At 36.5% G+C, this 17785-nt stretch overlaps 2 protein-coding genes across 2 annotated transcripts; both read right to left on the bottom strand.

Annotated features, from left to right (window-relative positions):
• Positions 1-1664: 1664 nt before the first annotated feature.
• Positions 1665-9372, bottom strand: LOC131799757 (alpha-L-fucosidase). Its single transcript, XM_059117458.2, has 9 exons — positions 9271-9372; positions 7682-8046; positions 6245-6351; positions 6032-6162; positions 5217-5347; positions 4296-4396; positions 3737-3869; positions 3236-3406; positions 1665-2483 (listed from the first exon to the last, which is right to left on the bottom strand). The coding sequence occupies exons 2-9, from the start codon at positions 8017-8019 to the stop codon at positions 2240-2242; spliced, it is 1356 nt and encodes a 451-aa protein (XP_058973441.2). The 5' UTR covers positions 8020-8046; positions 9271-9372; the 3' UTR covers positions 1665-2239.
• A 1846-nt stretch (positions 9373-11218) lies between these two features.
• Positions 11219-17717, bottom strand: LOC131799748 (ES1 protein homolog, mitochondrial-like). Its single transcript, XM_059117448.2, has 8 exons — positions 17593-17717; positions 16830-16882; positions 15938-16051; positions 15137-15256; positions 14691-14783; positions 13808-13841; positions 13514-13634; positions 11219-11658 (listed from the first exon to the last, which is right to left on the bottom strand). The coding sequence occupies exons 1-8, from the start codon at positions 17698-17700 to the stop codon at positions 11534-11536; spliced, it is 768 nt and encodes a 255-aa protein (XP_058973431.2). The 5' UTR covers positions 17701-17717; the 3' UTR covers positions 11219-11533.
• Positions 17718-17785: the final 68 nt, after the last annotated feature.

Below are 17785 nucleotides of genomic sequence, written 5' to 3'. Positions count from 1 at the left end.
CCCTACAGACGGCACGTCTTCACTCTACGACGGAAAGCGTGGTTTGCTGAAAATTCCACAAATCCTGATGAATATGGATTAACAACTGCAGCCAATAATCAGCTGCTACGTCAATGATTAGGTGCAAGGTGTTTTTTCACGCTTAACAATTAAACGAGAATCCAGAGGAATGAGAGGCATTATGTAAGGTGAATTGACGTGTGAGATGAGGGAAAAATTAACTTTACTGCACTTTTTAGAATATTCCGTAGCAAGGAGAGAGCTCTGACGCTTTAAAAGGATTGAATGAATAAACTGTTTATTAACAACTCACAAGATAATATTCTCTTGCACCTCATCAAACTGCTGGAACTTATTTCAAAAGACGGCGCTTATTTTGACATTGCTTTGACGAATAACCTTATCCCAAGGAGAATCTAGAGAGGACGAGGGAAAGGAAGGGGAGGTGGCGGAGTCTCATTGTTCGACAATCTCCCCCCCTCCCCCCCCTCTCCCCTATACTTCCGCACCCTTTCCTTCCTTCTCTTTTTCGCGTCGACGAAATCTGAGGAAACGTGGAAAAGCTGTAGCTATTATTCCGCCTAAACGTGTTGGCAATGTGTGTTTATTTAGCAAAATTCCCAAAGTGATGATAGCGTTAAAACTTACTCAAGTATAAAGACATTTAAAGAGTCACCCTGCGCGAGGTGTTGATTAATACAGAGGTACTCTGTGAAAATCACCAAAATAATTCTACTAAAAAAAAAGGTAACACTCCTCAGGCTTGGAGGATATTTTGAATGACGCCCTCGACCTCATCACGAGGATTTGAATAATAAGATCGTCAACAATCCTCGGTCGCGCGCGAGAACCTTACAGGATAAAAATCTACTTGAAAGTTCCTTCAAGACGGGAGATCAGAGTGTGTCATTATTGTTAGAAAAAACGTATTTTTTCATCTGAAATCTCGACATCCGTTCTTGACTTCAAAATGTGCTCGTATGTTTGTCCTTGGAAATTATCCGTACCTCAAAGTTCGCAGTTTACAGGGTGAAGCATGCATAATACGTTCGCTTTTCAGAATGGATAATATTCGCTGATAAATGTGCGAGCGTATTTTCGCATCAAATTGAAGCTATTGATCATAATATTACATCGTCTTGCAAAATTAATTGTTCCTTTACCTGACCTTTTACACCCAAACCCTCCATACTGTTCTTCATACATTTCCTAAGGTGCTGACAAGGAGAATTTGTTTAGCAATCAAGAGCTTCTTTGGTGATCATCACCTTTTTTCTTGTGAATTTAATGTGTGGTTCGAGTCGATATTGTAAGGAGAATTTAATGCTAGTCACTCTAAGGGGTCAGAGGATTAATGCCTTGCGAAATTTGCCGACCATGACAAGAGAGAACACTAGCCATTTCATATGTTGGCTCATGAAAATACTTTCCAATTTTCCAACTGATCCTATCAAGAGGTCTCACCCGTTTTAGGGCGGAATGAATTGTAGCTGATATTATGTACTATGAGATAAAAGGATCGAATCTTAAAACTTTGTCTCATATTTCAACATGAAAATTCACTCCTTCTAAAAACCGAGAAGTTGAGTACAAATAGCTAGACATAGTGCGAACCTAATGCGCATCATCCAGACGCAAAGAGTACTTCAACACCACCAGCACCATCATATTAAACTTTTTTTAATAATTTTTTCTCTTTACCTTACAATAATCATACTTAGAACCTCGGTTTAAAATATTTCCGAAGAGCTAAGAGTAAAATTATGGCTATTGCAGAAACAGCTATCGTGAAATATTTTCAGCACGTGAACATGCGCTACAAAACTTTCGATTCTGAAATGAAACAAAAAATACTTACTAAGAGGTTTGAAAGTGAACCAAACAATTTGTTAGCTCCTTGGCTCAATTAATTATTCCTTTACAAACTTAAGTTATTATTATTGTACTACAAAAAGTGATCAGTTTTACTAAGAAAAGAACACATACAAAACTTGTTTAAAAAAAATTTTGGTAGGAGACCAAATTTCTTAGTAACTTAGGCTGATTACCTCTTTAACGACACCCATATCATCTCCTTCTTTTCATCAGTACAAAGCAAAGCCATCTACCACAGGATACAAATGGCTAGATTTTACAAATGTGGTTTACTTTAAGTTCAAAGTAATTAAAAAAGTGACTAGTGATTAATTATGGAACTACGCGATTTGCTCACGTTATCATTGCTTGATGAAAGATGCATTCACTTAATGTTTTCCAATTTTAAAACCCAGGCCCATTTAGAAGGGATCTTGTTAACAGCAATGGGAGGGAAAACAATCACCATGCCACCCTTTTCACCGGCAGGCTCCCAAAGGAATTTTCCATCATAACCTAACATTGTTACGTGAGTGTCTGCAGTGGAAACTGGAGCTCCGAGATTCAGGTGATCCGAAGAGGGCCACTCAAGAACAATGGCATACACAGTCTCATTTTTTAACGTGTACCTAGTGATTAAAAAAAAATTTATTCAATAAAGGTATTCCATGATACTTTATACAGAAGCAACATTAAATACACTGATTTTTTCATCTCTAATACAGTGAAAGTTAACCCCCCAAAAAAATACAACCAAACAATCTAAAATTTAAATGAAACCCAAGTTGGCACACATCACCCCGTAAAAAATTGCTAAAAAGTTATCTTTGTGTCTCTTAACCCTTCTACTCCCACGTATGACCGAGACAGAATTTCCCCTTACAATATCAATACAATATCAATACAATATCAACCAGATAAGTGATGAGAATAAAGAAAAATATCAATTTGAGGATAATTAGTTGATTCAGTACTAAATTCTCTGAAGTAACATCATAAGAATTGTGTGGTTGACGGTAAGGAAAATTACAAATTTGATCTGGGAGTTAAAGAGTTAACCCTTTACTCCCTAACATGAGCATCCATTTTCACCATACTCTTCTCTATACATTTCCTTTGTACTGACGAGGAGAATTTGTTTAACAATCAAAGCTTCCTAAGGTAGGTGATCATTTCCTTTATTCTTATAAACTTAATGAATGATTCAGCACTGTTACTGAAAGGAGAAATTAGATGCTGGTCACTCTTTGGGTCTAAGAGGTTTATGTGTTGATAAAAAAGGGACATGAACATGTTAGAGTGCAAGACCAGAAGCCCACTTGAGCATGACAACTGAGAGTTTATTTACTATCAGCATCACTTCCATGTTGTCTAAGCTTACCATACATCCTTGTTAACGGTGTCATTCTGAGCTCTCCAAGGTTTGGTGCCATAAATAGCTTCACCATTTATAGACAGCCATTCTCCCATCTGAAGCAATCTCTCCTCAAAAGCAGGTATAATGCGACCATCTGCAGTTGGGCCAACATTCAACAACATGTTCCCTCCACAACTAAAACAAAGGATGGAAAAACTTGAGAGGAAAGCTAATCCAAATTAACAATGACATAGAGCAAATTGTGAATGAAGAATTCTAAAAGAGGGTATTCTTCTTTTAAACAAGATAAAGAAGGCCTCTCTTCCAATGCTTCTTTTTAAACTCAAACTGTGCAATTACAGACCACACAGACTACAACTATCACATGGTTTACTAACAGTACAGAATTATGATCAGATTGTGTGGAATCTTTTTGTGCAAGTAAAAATTATTTTTATAACTAATGCTTGACAAGTTACTGCTGTGAAATCTAAAGTGCAAAAGGACCTTGCTGTAGACCCTTACCTAACAGTTGATGCCAACTGATATAAGAGTTCATTGATGGTCAAATAGGAGCCAATGTCTACATTACGTCTATAGCCCCAAGATCCTTTGTCCACTGTCAGTGCATTCTCCCATTTGTGGTTTTGCAATTTGCCTTTGTTAAAATAAAAATTCACCAACACAGTCAAATGTTGATTGTGTTAACCTGTTAACACAGTCATCTCTTGAATGAAATCCAAGCTACACCACTTATGATGTTTAGAAAATCGCTGAAATCAGTATCAACCCACTGTGTCAACTATAAAACCCTAATACCACAAACTGCCAAAGGACAGTGAAAATATGTAACAAATTGATTCTTACAAGTAAATTGCCATTAGAATTTCTTAAAGCTGAGTGGATACATTAATCCATGCAGGAAAACTGTAATTAAAGAAATTGGAAGAGGGCTTTAAGAAGTGGCTTCAAAATAATTAATGGGTGCTAATACCAACAGGGCAAGGTGGCCACCATGCCATACAAAAATTAAATCATATTCAGCAAACAACAGTATATTTGATAAAACAATAATACAATTCACCTGGATTGTAGCGGTCATGACAAGTGTACACCCCACCATGATGGCAGAGACATCCATTGTCACACCATCGATCATTTGTCACAATAGTATCTTTAACAGGACTTGTAAATAGACAAGAAAAGGTCAGATGTCAGAAGACTATTCTATCATACTTTAACCCTTTAACTTCCAAGATTGGTTTGTAAATTCTCCCCTCTAACTGCTACACATTTCCTTGCAAATTGTTTACAAGAATTTGGTGTTAGTTCAAGAAAACAACTCCAACCTGATGCATTTGAGTATTCCCATTGATGTATAATGTGTGGACATTTTAGCAAGAACTTAAATGTTAATCACTTCTGGGAGTTTAAGGCTGCACCCTTAACACAACAAAGATCATTACATTACTATTCTTCATACATGTAGTAGCCAAAAATATGGTTTTCAAATCCCTTTTGAAATGTTTCCCTAATATTAATAAGATTTCCCCAACAAATAAATAAGAAGTGTTCCATAATCACTGTAGATGTTTCTAGCCCTCCCTTACTTCAATCCTTTCCACACTTATGAATATCCAATAAAAACTTCCCAGTAAAACATCCACATCAAGGCCTAATTCACAAAACTGTTAAGACTGAGAGAGTGAAAACAAAATTTGCCTTCTTCTCAAAGGACTAAACTGTTGAGATCAAGCCTGAAAGGAAATGATTATAAAAGCCAAATATGAATGGTAACTTTAATTTTCCTTGGATTTCAAAAAATCTCACCTTTCCATCCTAGTCCTTCAAAAAAAAGATTCCTTTCCCTACCAAATTACAGAACTGTAGCAACCATACTGCTGTTTCATTATAAATGGCTGATGCTTACAAAGGATTTCTTAATAACTAAAAGTATCACATTAGAATCGTATCTTTTGAAGTCAATTCAAAGTATCATCTTTACCTCTCATTATAAAGCCAGGCAAGAAACTTTGTGCTCTCCCAGTAAGTGTCAGGTCCACTTGAACCATCTGACCATAAATATTCAGGTTTATATGTGTTAATCAGGTCATACAACTCTGGCATCAGAATTTGCTGAAAAAAAAGAAAAAAAAAACCAGGATAAGATAATTGATTCTACAACAGCTCGAGTATTGTACTGGTAATTTCTTCTACATAAACTCAACAATTTCACTCTTTTGAAATACTGCCACAAGTGAACCTCTTCACTGAATTTATTACAACTTTTGAATAAACTTGATTGATGTTTCAAGAGCCTGAAAGGAATTCATCTATAAACTATTGTGAAAAGATTTACCCTTTGTTGTGCATATAGTAAATAACTTCTTGTTAATGCATTAACAAGAAGTTATTTACTATATTATCATCAGACTTACTTAAATGTGTTGCATAAGGCAATTTACATGTCATTATACTTTGCCCTTCATTCTTGCTTTTTTTTTTGCCTTCCTAGCTGGCTCTTCTTCAACGTTCTAGTATTACTGGTACATTTGATAACCGTCTTGTAATATGAACTGAATTTTATGTTTTGATTCTTTGTTGTGTAGTTCTTGCTTACACTCATGCTTAAGTTGGCAAGATTTTCCACAGAGTTGTTGGTAAAGGATTTTTGTTTTTAAATCAACTACAGATTTGTTTATCTGAGTGAATTCCATTAAAACCTGGTTGGCTAGTTGACCAGAATGACTTGATGTAAAAACATATTGGGTATTCAAATGTAAGAGACAGCAGGACAAAAAGGATCATGTATCAATATACCTCTACATAATCCTGTGTCTCAAAGTGGTTGGCACGATCCTTCAAATAGAGAGGATTGAACCATTCAAAGAGTGAATGATACAATCCAAATGTGATGTCTGTTCTATTTCTTATGGCTGTTGCCAGTTCCCCTGAAAATGAAAAATAAAGAGGAGTTCTAATAATCTTTACCTCCACACACACGCACATATTTAGCCTTTAAATTTTCCCTACCCACAAGATCCCTATGTGGACCATTGTCAACAGAGTTCCAGTTCCATGATACATTTGATCTCCAGTTTGTCCAACCTTCATGATGTTTACTGGTCAGGACTACATATCTGAGGAAAAGGTTGAACAAAATAATGTACTCTCTTTATTTACCAAACTGACCACTGAGACAAACAATTGATCAGGCAGACATTGAAGGATAATGATGATATTTAAAAAAACCCAATTTAGATAATTGTTTTATATTTCAACTATAAGTGTTACACTCCACTTTTTTCATAACTTTTCATGAACCCTTTGATCCCTGAGAGTGACTAGAATCTAATTTCTCCTCACATTATCACCTGCGAACCACATGTTAAAGTCATGATGATTGTTACACAAATTCTCCTTGTCAGCATTTTAGGAAATGTATAAAGAACAGTATGGAGAATATGCATACTGATGTTAAGGTGTAAAGGGTTAAGAGAAATCACCTTCTGCCAGCTTGGGGAAGCTATCAGCCATTTTTCACAAATGAGAACAGATACAACTATGGCTGAAAAACACATCATTTGCAGGACAGCACAGTGGGCATTGAGCACAAGCATATCACTCTATGTAGAAACTGAGTTATATGCAAATACATAGTGGGCTTTGTGATCTTTTCTTTTGTGACCTTGATGTATGATTCTTTTTGTATTTGTATTTTTGTATTTTTTGTTTCCTCCATTTCAACAATAGACAACCTTTTGAAAAATTATAAAGGAGAGAGAAAATGGAGAAAGGTATAATGTAACAAGCAAATTAGATGCCCTTTACTTTAAATTGAATTTTTCACACAGTAACACACAAGCAGAAATGAGAGGGAAAGAAGAATCACAGCTTAAAAAAACAGATATTTAAATAGTACATAGTCAAAAGAATACACTGATCAATGCTGAGATAAAACAAGAAAAGTGCTCTCTTAAATAGTTTGCTAATAGGCTTCTCTCATATATATATAAATGTGGGGGTAAGAATTAAAGAGGACACATCAATTCTCTGTGACTGAGTTTCGTACCTAAGCACTCATCAGACAGGTGCAAAACTCAGAGTCACAGAGAATCGATGAGTCCTCTTTAATTCTTTAACTTGTATATACATATATATATATATATGAATGTCATTTAAAATAGCATCCAATAACTGTTGGACAGAATCTCCTAATTTTTACTCTGAAGTTGCTAGGGTTTAAGAGCTGCAAGATGTACTTCTAGTGGTATAATCATGGTTCTCAGAGACAAAAGACAGTGTGAAGTTGGATGGTTTTTTTAATCTACAATATGATGATAAATAGTTGACAGTTGACACATACTCTGTGTGACTAAAGGGAGTTTTGTAATCTTAGGAGGAAGTAGTCATGCTAGTCGCTCTTAGTAGTTAAAAGTATAAAACAAATCATGAATTGTCCATTCCCACCTTGCACCAGACTTTGTTAAAAGATCTGCCCAAGAGTCTGGATCAAAGAATTCTGCATGAAACATTGGGGCAAAGTCTTGATACTCAAAGTCAGGTGGATAGTTATTCTTCATGAATTCCACAAAACTTGGATCCTGGTCATGTTTCCATCTGTACCAGAACCACTCTGTTCCAAAACTTGGTACTGAGTACACTCCCCAGTGCATGAATATACCAAACTTGGCCTCATCGTACCAAGGGGGAAGGGGACGAGAGTCTAGTGATTCCCATGTTGGATCATATTTACTTGCCACAAGGGTGAGGAGGGATAGGGTGAAAATGACTTGTGCGGATCTCATCTCCAAGTGACAAGAAAGTCTGCAACACTGCAACAAAACATGAATTGCAATTGAGTATTCCTAAAAATAACCCAACAATATAATTATTTGTAATTGTCATTTATTCTCCCTCATATGGGAGTAGTGTAGACACCTCTCAGCTTAAACTGTCTTCCGCTACCGATAACATAATAAGCTGAGATGCTTATGCAATTTAATAAGTCACCATTAACAACATTTCAATCTTTCATTATACAAAACAAATAGCATCCCTGTTACAAGTGGTCTGTACAATAGTATATCATAGAAAATGAAAAATGCGGTAAGGACATCAGAGATACACACTACTTAATCTGTGATCTATTATGTAATAATGCACAGTTACATAGAATCTATTTGTTAAATAATGTTTCAATCAGGTTGCATTGGTTGAGTTGTATCAAGAGAGGAGGTGACATGGATGTGCCTGGTTGCAAAACAAGAGCATTAATAGACCCTTGCCTATTTCACCATTTCCAAATGGAATCCCACTCAAGTGTCATGCAGCTTACATCTAACGTAACAGTCTTTTTTCCTATCTATTCAGCTGTTTTATTGTTACTTTCTCATCTCATAGCAATAAAAAAATGACAGCTTGAAAATCAAAATGTCAGGGCCCAACTTATTTAAGCACAAAAGACAGACGGAAAGTTCAAAGTCTTCTTGCACATAATCAGCTTCATCTGAAATATTAGTATTCGTAAAGGACCAAATAGACAATCAGGAGCAGGGGTGTCCTTGACAAATCCTTCCTTAGTCTATCATATTACATCCCTTGCGAGGAGAAATGTACAACATTCACAGGCAAGAACAAATTTAAAAAACAAAAAACATTTTCTGCGCAATAAGCAATTACTACGCTGCAATATACTCCACAGGACGAATGCATGTGCTAATCATGTGATTGGCAAATGAAAGAAACTTTCTAGCCCTTACAACAGTCCCAATCATTTAGACATGTGTCCGAAGAGAGGTGTAGTTAGAAAAAGTTGTGAAAGAGCAGAGATTGGTAATTATTTTCAGATGAAACCTTTTCTTCTCAAATTTTTCAAAACACTGGTTTCAATATGAGAGAAGATTCTGGGTGAAACTTGTTATAAACAACGATGCTGTCCTCACTTCAAGTTGTTGTGTATCACTGATCGCACGCAGATCATTTCGGGATAATTCACTGTTATAGTCTTTCGTATCAATGAAAACCTCATATGATCCATATAACTCAGCATTACTTACCAGATTAAACTAAAAGTTATTCACAGCGTTGCAGCACTGTCTGCATGTTCAGTACACTCATGTAATGTGACACACAGTGGCCAAGCAGAGGGGGATTTCGTCTGCGCATGCGCTTATAAAATTTGTTCGGCGCGTTCGGCATTATTCTGATGTTCTCAGCGCTCTTCCTGAGTTACGAAAACAAAGACCTAAGACTCCTTACGAAAACGTCTCGTTTTAGCTCTAAAGTAGTCCCATTGAAGGCTCCATGAGGCTCTACTGTTGAAATATTCCGTAATAAATTACAGACGTGCCAAATTCAGAATTCAAGATTTCCGTAGGGATCTTCGTTTTCGTAATGTGCCTCATGAACATAATCTTTGTCCACAAAGGTAATACCAACCTCTTTTGAACTTATTTTAGTAATGTGTTTTCGTTTTCGTGATGGGTCTTAGTTTTCGTAGGGGGTCTTCGTTTTCGTAATGGTCTTCGTTTTCGTAGGGGGGTCTTAGGTCTTCGTTTTCTTAACTACCGCGCTCTTCCGCGGATTTTCAACTGCGCGATTGACACCTTTTTGTAAAATTTTTTGGAGAGGAATGAAAGAGTATGACAAGTTTACCACCATTTCTAACTCTGTGGATACTCGTGGAGTTTGAGGATACTGATATCGATCCGGATATTTTAATAATCAAAGTGCGAACAAAACGCGAAAAAAAGGCCGAAAACTTGAAATTTGAGATTTGATTTACGGACGATCAAGATGTGCACATGAGACAACAACCCTTGAAGATTAGTCCTAAGATGTTGATGTCTTACTTCTGTGAATCACGAAGTTGTATGTGGAGACGATCGTGAGATATTCGTTACGATAATAGAAGGTAATTTAGAATTTGATCTTATTTTACCTCAACTTTGAAATAAAATCAAAGGGAATCGTGCTTAACTTCTCTGAATGGGGGAGGAAAGAGACTTTCGAACTGGATGACTCTGAAGGCACAGGGGGCTGAGTGCGAGTAGCCACAGAACCGAAGAGTTCTCTTAATACCAGAAAATACTTGTCCAAACAAAGGTCTGTGGTTGACTATATTCACAATTTAGGAGACAGCGTCTGTTACACAGCTTATAACGTAAAGTTCTAGACTATTCCTGAATATTCCGGAATGTGCTCTATCGTGCCTAACCATGCAAATGTCCATTTCTTTCTGGAATAAAAATCCAGATAAAAGTAATGAAATCTTAAAGAATGATCTAGATTGTTTACCATATATACAAAAGTGAAGTTCGCATGAACCTGTAATCGATAAGCTGTCATTAAAGCTATCATTTGTGACTTCTACAAGAACTGGACTGGGCCACTCAGGACTACACCCAATCAGGCCTATAGACTAAGCTTGGTTGAAGGCGTACGAAGATGAGTAAAAGAGGGGCCCTCCCATTTCAAAGTGTTGTCGCTTTGCGCTCCCCTATTTCTCTTCTTTGTAAGCCTACCAAGCAGCCGCAGCTCAACGTTTGAAGAAACGGCCTCATGAGGAAACGGCTTCTAGTTTAGGACAGGACAGCCTCGGACCGGATTGGACTAGTTCAGTGGACAGGCCTAAATTCCCGCAGCTAAGTGTTGTATTGGACAGCGATCAGATATTAGCGTAAGTTCCACAAGTTCAAATCCTACTAAAGCAGATCCAAATGATGCGAAATTTAGACTGACATTGACAGGGTTAGGAGACTTTATATTTAAATCATTTTGGACAAGTTTTGGACTTGTTTCTTTATTGGGTAACACAATGGCACGTCTGTTTGTTTTACTTGTGCGTATACAACAAACCATTCCTAGAGTATAGACAACGAGTATCGGATGCGAGAAGGCTATGGGGTTTCCACTGCTAGTAATAAACTCACCTAGAAAAAAAAAATCACATAAAACGTTTTCAGAATCCAAGTATACAGTCCCAAGAGGAAAACAGTTCTAGACTCAAGAAAAACAAGATTAATTTATTATCCCAGTCGGGTTGACACTTTCTGTGTTTGGCACAGTTCCAACGTCGTTACCCATTACAATATGTCCATCTCTTTAGCTACTTTATTAGAGGTATCACCTCTAAGGGTTAGTACAGGTACTTATTTTTAAGCGATCTGAACGTCCCATATTGGCGCTAAGTTATGAAAAACAGTCTTTCGTATTAGCACTTAATCTCAACAGTAACTGATCTATACGAATAAATGAACGCCGTGATGAGAGCTCAGCCCGAGGAACTACCGCTCCATACATGCTGACAGTTGAGTGAAATTAAAACATCTTCACGATCGCCTCTATCATCTTGCCGATACCATCGTGTATCTCATGAACTTTTGTCTCACACATGAATGCTGGGGTTGTAACAACTTTGTTCTGTTGGTCCACATGAATTTCGTGCAAGCAGTTAAGGAAAAGCACCAACACCTTCAATCTCGGTGCAGCAAAAAATGAGGAATCTAAACATCCTTATGACTGTTGTGGTCCATTGTTTATGTAAAGTAAGCTTACAAATATTTTAAATTACTTAAATCTGAACAAATAATAATCCCTTTTTCGCCGCGTTATCTTAACTTTTTTAAACCCTTTCTGCTTGAGAATGATTAGTAAAGAACAGAGCTAGACTGTTTCAAAATAAGAACCTCATTAAAATCACGTACGTTAACACTCGTTATTATGTAGAAAGATTTATATGGAAATTTCTTAAATCAAACAGGGCATTTCTGATATCGTGATTATGGCAGACTGAAACAGTGTTTATGGTGTTATTCACCGACTTCCATTGAGTCGCTCACTCTGTTCCGTGTTTCATAGTTACGTTAGTTACTCCTAGACTCTGTTCTGATGTTTGATTTTAAAGTTTATGGCTGGCGCACGTTGCCCTCTGTTTTCTCTATGATTGCCACGATAGTGACGGGTACATTCCGTTTTGAGTTACAAATTGTTACATAGGCAAATCTCGCACCCTTCCTTGTGTGATAGTCACTCGCGCATTCTGTTTTCTGTTTGACTGTTACGTACGCGTGTGACTTTTGTTTGATTGCTTCGACTGCTGTGAGATTGTTACGTTGGTTCCGTGCGCAATCTGTTTTGCGTATGATTGTTACGTTGTAACTTACGCGATCTGTTTTGTATATGATTGCTACGTTGGTAACTCGCAAAATCTTTTTTCAGTGCGATCGTTACGTTGGTCATTACCTTTACGTTGTAAATAGCGCAATCTGTTTTCTGTGTAATTGTTGCGCTGGTAACTAGCACATTCTGTTTTCTGTGTGATTATTACTCTAGTAACTAGCACACTCTGTTTTCTGTGTGATTGTAACATTGGTAACTCGTGCATTCTGTTTTTTGTGTGATTGTTACGTTGGTAACGTGCATTCTGTTTTCTGTGTGATTATTACGCTAGTAACTAGCACATTCTGTTTCTGTGTGATTGTTACCTTTGCTCCTTGCGCATTCTACGTCTGTAACTCGCGCATTCTCTTTACCGTGTGATAGTTACTTTTGTAACTTGCACATTCTGTTTTATGTGTGATTGTTACGCTTGTTAATCGTGCATTCTGTTTCTGTGTAATTGTCTCGTAAGTAATCTGCACTCTGTTTCCTGTTTGATTGTTACGTGAGTGACTCGCGCATACTATTTTTTGATTAATTGCTTCGATTGCCGTGTTATTGTTACGTTTGTATCTAGTACATTCTTTCTTCTGTGTGATTGTTATGTAGTTAATTCGTGCACTCTGCTTCTGTTTGATTGTTACGTTAGTACAGTGTAAGTCGCGTTTTCTGTTTTCTGTTTGATTGTTTGGTGCGTAACTCGCGCATTCTGTCTTTTTATCGGATAGTTAGGTTGAGCTTATCTGTTTGATTTTTAAAAGGGAGTAACTTTCCAAAGAAACTGTGGCGCGGCGTCGGTGAGAGAGTATAACAAGGTAATTTAGTATTATCAACTGAGTTGATGACGTAAATTGGCCACCGTAAGGAGTCTGAAAGCTGACTTTTCGAGTGTTAGCCCTTCGTCAGAGCGATTGTCTGATTGTTAGTTTGATGACTCGCACTCTCTGCTTAACGTTTTGTTGTCACCTGAGCGACATGCACACTTTGTCATGTGTCTGATGATTACGTTAGTAACCGAGTCTCGCACACCGTTTGGGATTTGATTGTGACATTATTGACTCGCACATTCTCTTTTTGTTGCATTGTTACACGCATCACCCCAGAATTAGAACCAAAGCAACACAATTTAAAAGGATATGTCGACATTTTTGTTTATGTGTTTTGCTCCCATCTGTTGCACAGCATCTGCAGTACCCGCATATGGCCAGCGGCCTCCATCGTCCTTGTCCTGTCCTACTGTTATCTCAACACCCGGGATGAGCTGACATTGATAAATATTCCATGTCAGATATCAATTTTAAGAGATGTAACGAACCTGCCAACTTACTTCGATCAATTTTTTTTTATCTAAAAGGAGATTAGAATCTACAAATAGCAATGCAAAATTGTTGAAATTAATTTTAAATATAACAATGTGTTAGGGACTAAACTAACCTTGGCTGCCAACACTGGAGAAATGCAACAAAGACTGAAATGAAACAAGATGACAACATTTTTGATATGCAATTGTTGTTTTGGTCGCTTTTCGTCTTTGGCACAAAATTGTACTATTGATCTTAAGGAATGCAGGAACAAGTCAGGTTTTATTTAAGGTAAAATTAGGTTAGAAATGGTGCTCTTTTGCTGTAAAATTATTTGGTTATTCGTTTTAGAACATTTCTGACATTTGGTCAAATGGAGAGAATCTTTAGTATTACATCATATAAGACATATACATTAAATTTAAAATGAAATAAATGTCATTGACTTGCAGATTGAAATGAACTTAAGCCATGATTGTCACAGGTGAACTGCAATTTAAGCAACTGCAGAAAAGAAGCCTGAAAAAATTCTGACCTCAACAGGATTTGAACCTGTGCCTTCCTGATACAAGTTGGGTGTTACTACCAACTGAGCTACTGATCCAGCCACATGTTGGAAGCTATGCATACAGAGCTGGATAAAGGGGGTAAGTTTCTAAAGAAACTGTGGTGCTGCTTTGGTGGGAGGGTATAACAGGGTAAATTAGTATTATCAACTGAGTTGATAATGTAAATTGGCCACCATAAAGAGTCTAAAAGCTGATGTTTCAAGCCCTTTGCCAGAGCAATTGACGAAGGGCTAATGCTCAAAACGTCAGCTTTTAGACTCTTTACGGTGGCCAATTTACATTATCAACTCAGCTGATAATACTAATTTACCCTGTTATACAGAGTTAGAGCATAACATGTCATAAATCTGAGACAGCCATCAGGCCACAAGAACTGACCTCTCCTACTGATGTGAGATCAGAATAGAAAAAAAATATATAATGTACACAATTCAGTTGTGCTCTCACCCAATAGGTTTTTTGGCAGCATGAAAATCATTGATACATTTTGCAACTTCTTCATTAACTGTGCAGCCTGCACCATCCACAGCAAAGGAACTCCTGATAAAAATACAAACACTGCATATTATCTGTTTTGTTCAAAAATAAAAATTAATTATCATTACTACTAATATAAGTTAATTATTATAAAACATCTTTCCCACCTAGGAGCTTCAGCACCCTAATAGTTAGCTTACAACTCCATACTCTCCTTATGCTTTACTAGACATTTCCTTTGGTATTGACAAGGAGAATTCATTTAACAATCAGAGCTTCTTAGGTGATTTGTTAATAAAATATTACCTTTGAATATTTGTTTTAAATAAAAAATGGAATTCATCTCATGAATCTTTTCCTCCGGATGTTGCAGTGAAAAATATGAAAAATCTATAATCATCAGTCTCTGGACTTACAAATTCTTTGCTGCTCCAAATCCTCCTGGAAAAATGACAGCATCATGGGAAGCAGCATTGAGATTGGCAAGAGGAGTGATCTTCCCTCTAGCTATTCTGGCAGACTCAACTAAAACATTCCTGAAATCAAAAATTGTCATTAAGCTATTAACCCTTTAATTCCCATTGATGATCAAGACACAATTTCCCCTTACAGTATCAATACTATATCAAGTAGACAAGTGATAGGAATAAAGAAAAATATCAACTAGGGGAATATAAGTTGATTCGATACCAAATTCTCCAAACTTACATCATAAGAATTGTATGGCAGACAGTAAGGAGAATTACTATTAAGTTCTTGGGATTGAAGGGGTTTATAAAAAGCTAACAAGTGATGCTTACTGAAACTGATCAATACAAAGCACTTTCAGTCTTAATTCCTTTTCTGGTTCCTTTACATCACCCATAATTTAGAATAATACATTGATTCTACCAAGACTGAGGAAATATCCTGAGTTTTCATTAGTTAAATTTAACTGTTCTTAGAAAGACGTCCAAACAAGAAAATTTTAACAACAAAAAGCCAAAAAGCTGGGGAAACTACATGTCAACTTGAATCAACTAACTGGTGCAAATATTAAGATTTGATACAAACGGTCAAAATAAATTTATCAAAAGCCATCTCAAGAACTGATATGTTACCATATGCCTTTTGAAAAATTTATTTGTGAAACAATTTCTCCAACTTATTTTCTCTTCCCTTCTTTATTCAATATTCTTCACTTATCACAATCATGTGATAAGTTAGTAATCTGTTACCGTGTCTCATTCTCCATTACATCTCCTTTAGCATGATTCAATACATGCATCTGTGGAATATCTGGTGCATACATGCTCACATCAGCCCCAGCTCGGCTCAGGTGGACCAGTACCCTTATGTTAAGAGAGAGAAATATTGTATTAAATCACCTGGAACAGTGCAACTACAAAAACTGGGGCCACCCAGACCACCAAACCAAGTACAGGACAGAATTGAAACAACAGAGTTTACCTCCAATTTAGCCATTCCAAAAATGCCCTGACAATATTGCACCTAACCTTTATTGTTACATAATAACTATGACAACTAAACAACCCAGGGTTTTCAAGAGATTTCAAAATGGTACAAATCTATGGGTTAGATTTCATGAAAATGGTACAGGTTATAATTGCGCAGTAAGCTGGTCGGTGGTTTACAGCATAGATTGGCTTTATATATTTAATATATATTATTCATATTCAAAAATGGTCTAATACGTAAATTATCTACAATTGGCAACAAATTGGTGACACATTGACCTTTTGGACCCCCCCCCCCCAGTACTTTAATGTTATCTCTTTTGCCCTCAAGTAAGTTAACCTATTCATCCCCTCCCTCCCAAAAATATTGGATTGTGATTCCAGGAACTCTTACAGAAGTTACATACAGGCAACCTTGAATGGATAAGAGAGGGTTTAGATCAATGATTCATGGCATGGTGTTAATAATAACAACAGTGGTGTTATTCAATGATTCATGGCATGGTATTGACAATAAGTCAACAGTGGTGTTATGCAACACATAAATGATAAAAAGAACTGTTCAAATGAGATTTGCCAGCTACTTTTGATGCAGATTATTGATCTTCAGGGAAAATCTTCATTATTCTCTAATACATAGCAGAAGACTTACGCTGAAGCCTCATGAACTTCTGCACCATCAAAAACTCCATTCCCAGATAGCACCTATAAAATGCATGAAACAGTAAATTTTTTCTTGAAAAAGAGTTTGTCATCTGTGATCTATAACTGAATATATAATAAGTTGAATTATGCATACATTTTTATTGGTTCTTATTAATGATTTAGTGGAGTACATATGCACAGATGCCTCACCATCAACATTTTTATTTTTATCATAAAAAACAAATAGAATCCAAGTTGTGGTAAGAAAATAAATGTAGCACACAAGATCCAGCTGAGTATGTCACAGATCTAAAACTGAGCAGACATTATGCATGGTAACCCGAAATCAATTTGCAAAACAGATGGAAAGCACAAGGAATCTATTTGGTTAACTTTATTGTGAAAGCATTTATCTTTGATAGAAATGGAACCTTTGAAAAAGAAAGAAAAAAGGTGTGCAATTTATTCACTATATGATATATAGGTACAGTTATATCAACCAATGAAATCACTGATCAGTAAAGACGCAACAATAATAAACATAGCGAAAATAAGTTGATAATGCCAATCAAAAACGATAAATACCTCACAGTTGACTGAGTATTATAATTAAGTTTTTACTATTGGTCCAACGATATTTTATATACATATACTATTTTTTAAGAGATAAAAAAAATTGCACAAAATGATTGATTTTCGTGTTTTCTTTGAGGTCCACTTAATTCACGCTGTTTATGATTCTTTCAAAATTCAAAATTCATTGTACTAACCACAGCAACTGACGCACGAGACGTTGAACCCGTGGAAAATGCACAATACGCTTGAAAAGATCGACATCTTGCTAAAGATCTCATCGCAGATAGACCATATGCAGCCATCTTGATTGAAGGGTCATGCAAAATGTAACAGGCGTTGATAACAAATACCGATAAATCCTGGTTACGATTCTATGAGCCCGCCATC

The sequence above is a fragment of the Pocillopora verrucosa genome, chromosome 1 (assembly GCF_036669915.1).
Source record: "Pocillopora verrucosa isolate sample1 chromosome 1, ASM3666991v2, whole genome shotgun sequence".
In the NCBI taxonomy this organism is placed as follows: Eukaryota; Metazoa; Cnidaria; class Anthozoa; order Scleractinia; family Pocilloporidae; genus Pocillopora; species Pocillopora verrucosa.
This window is presented reverse-complemented; position numbering and strand designations above follow the sequence as displayed.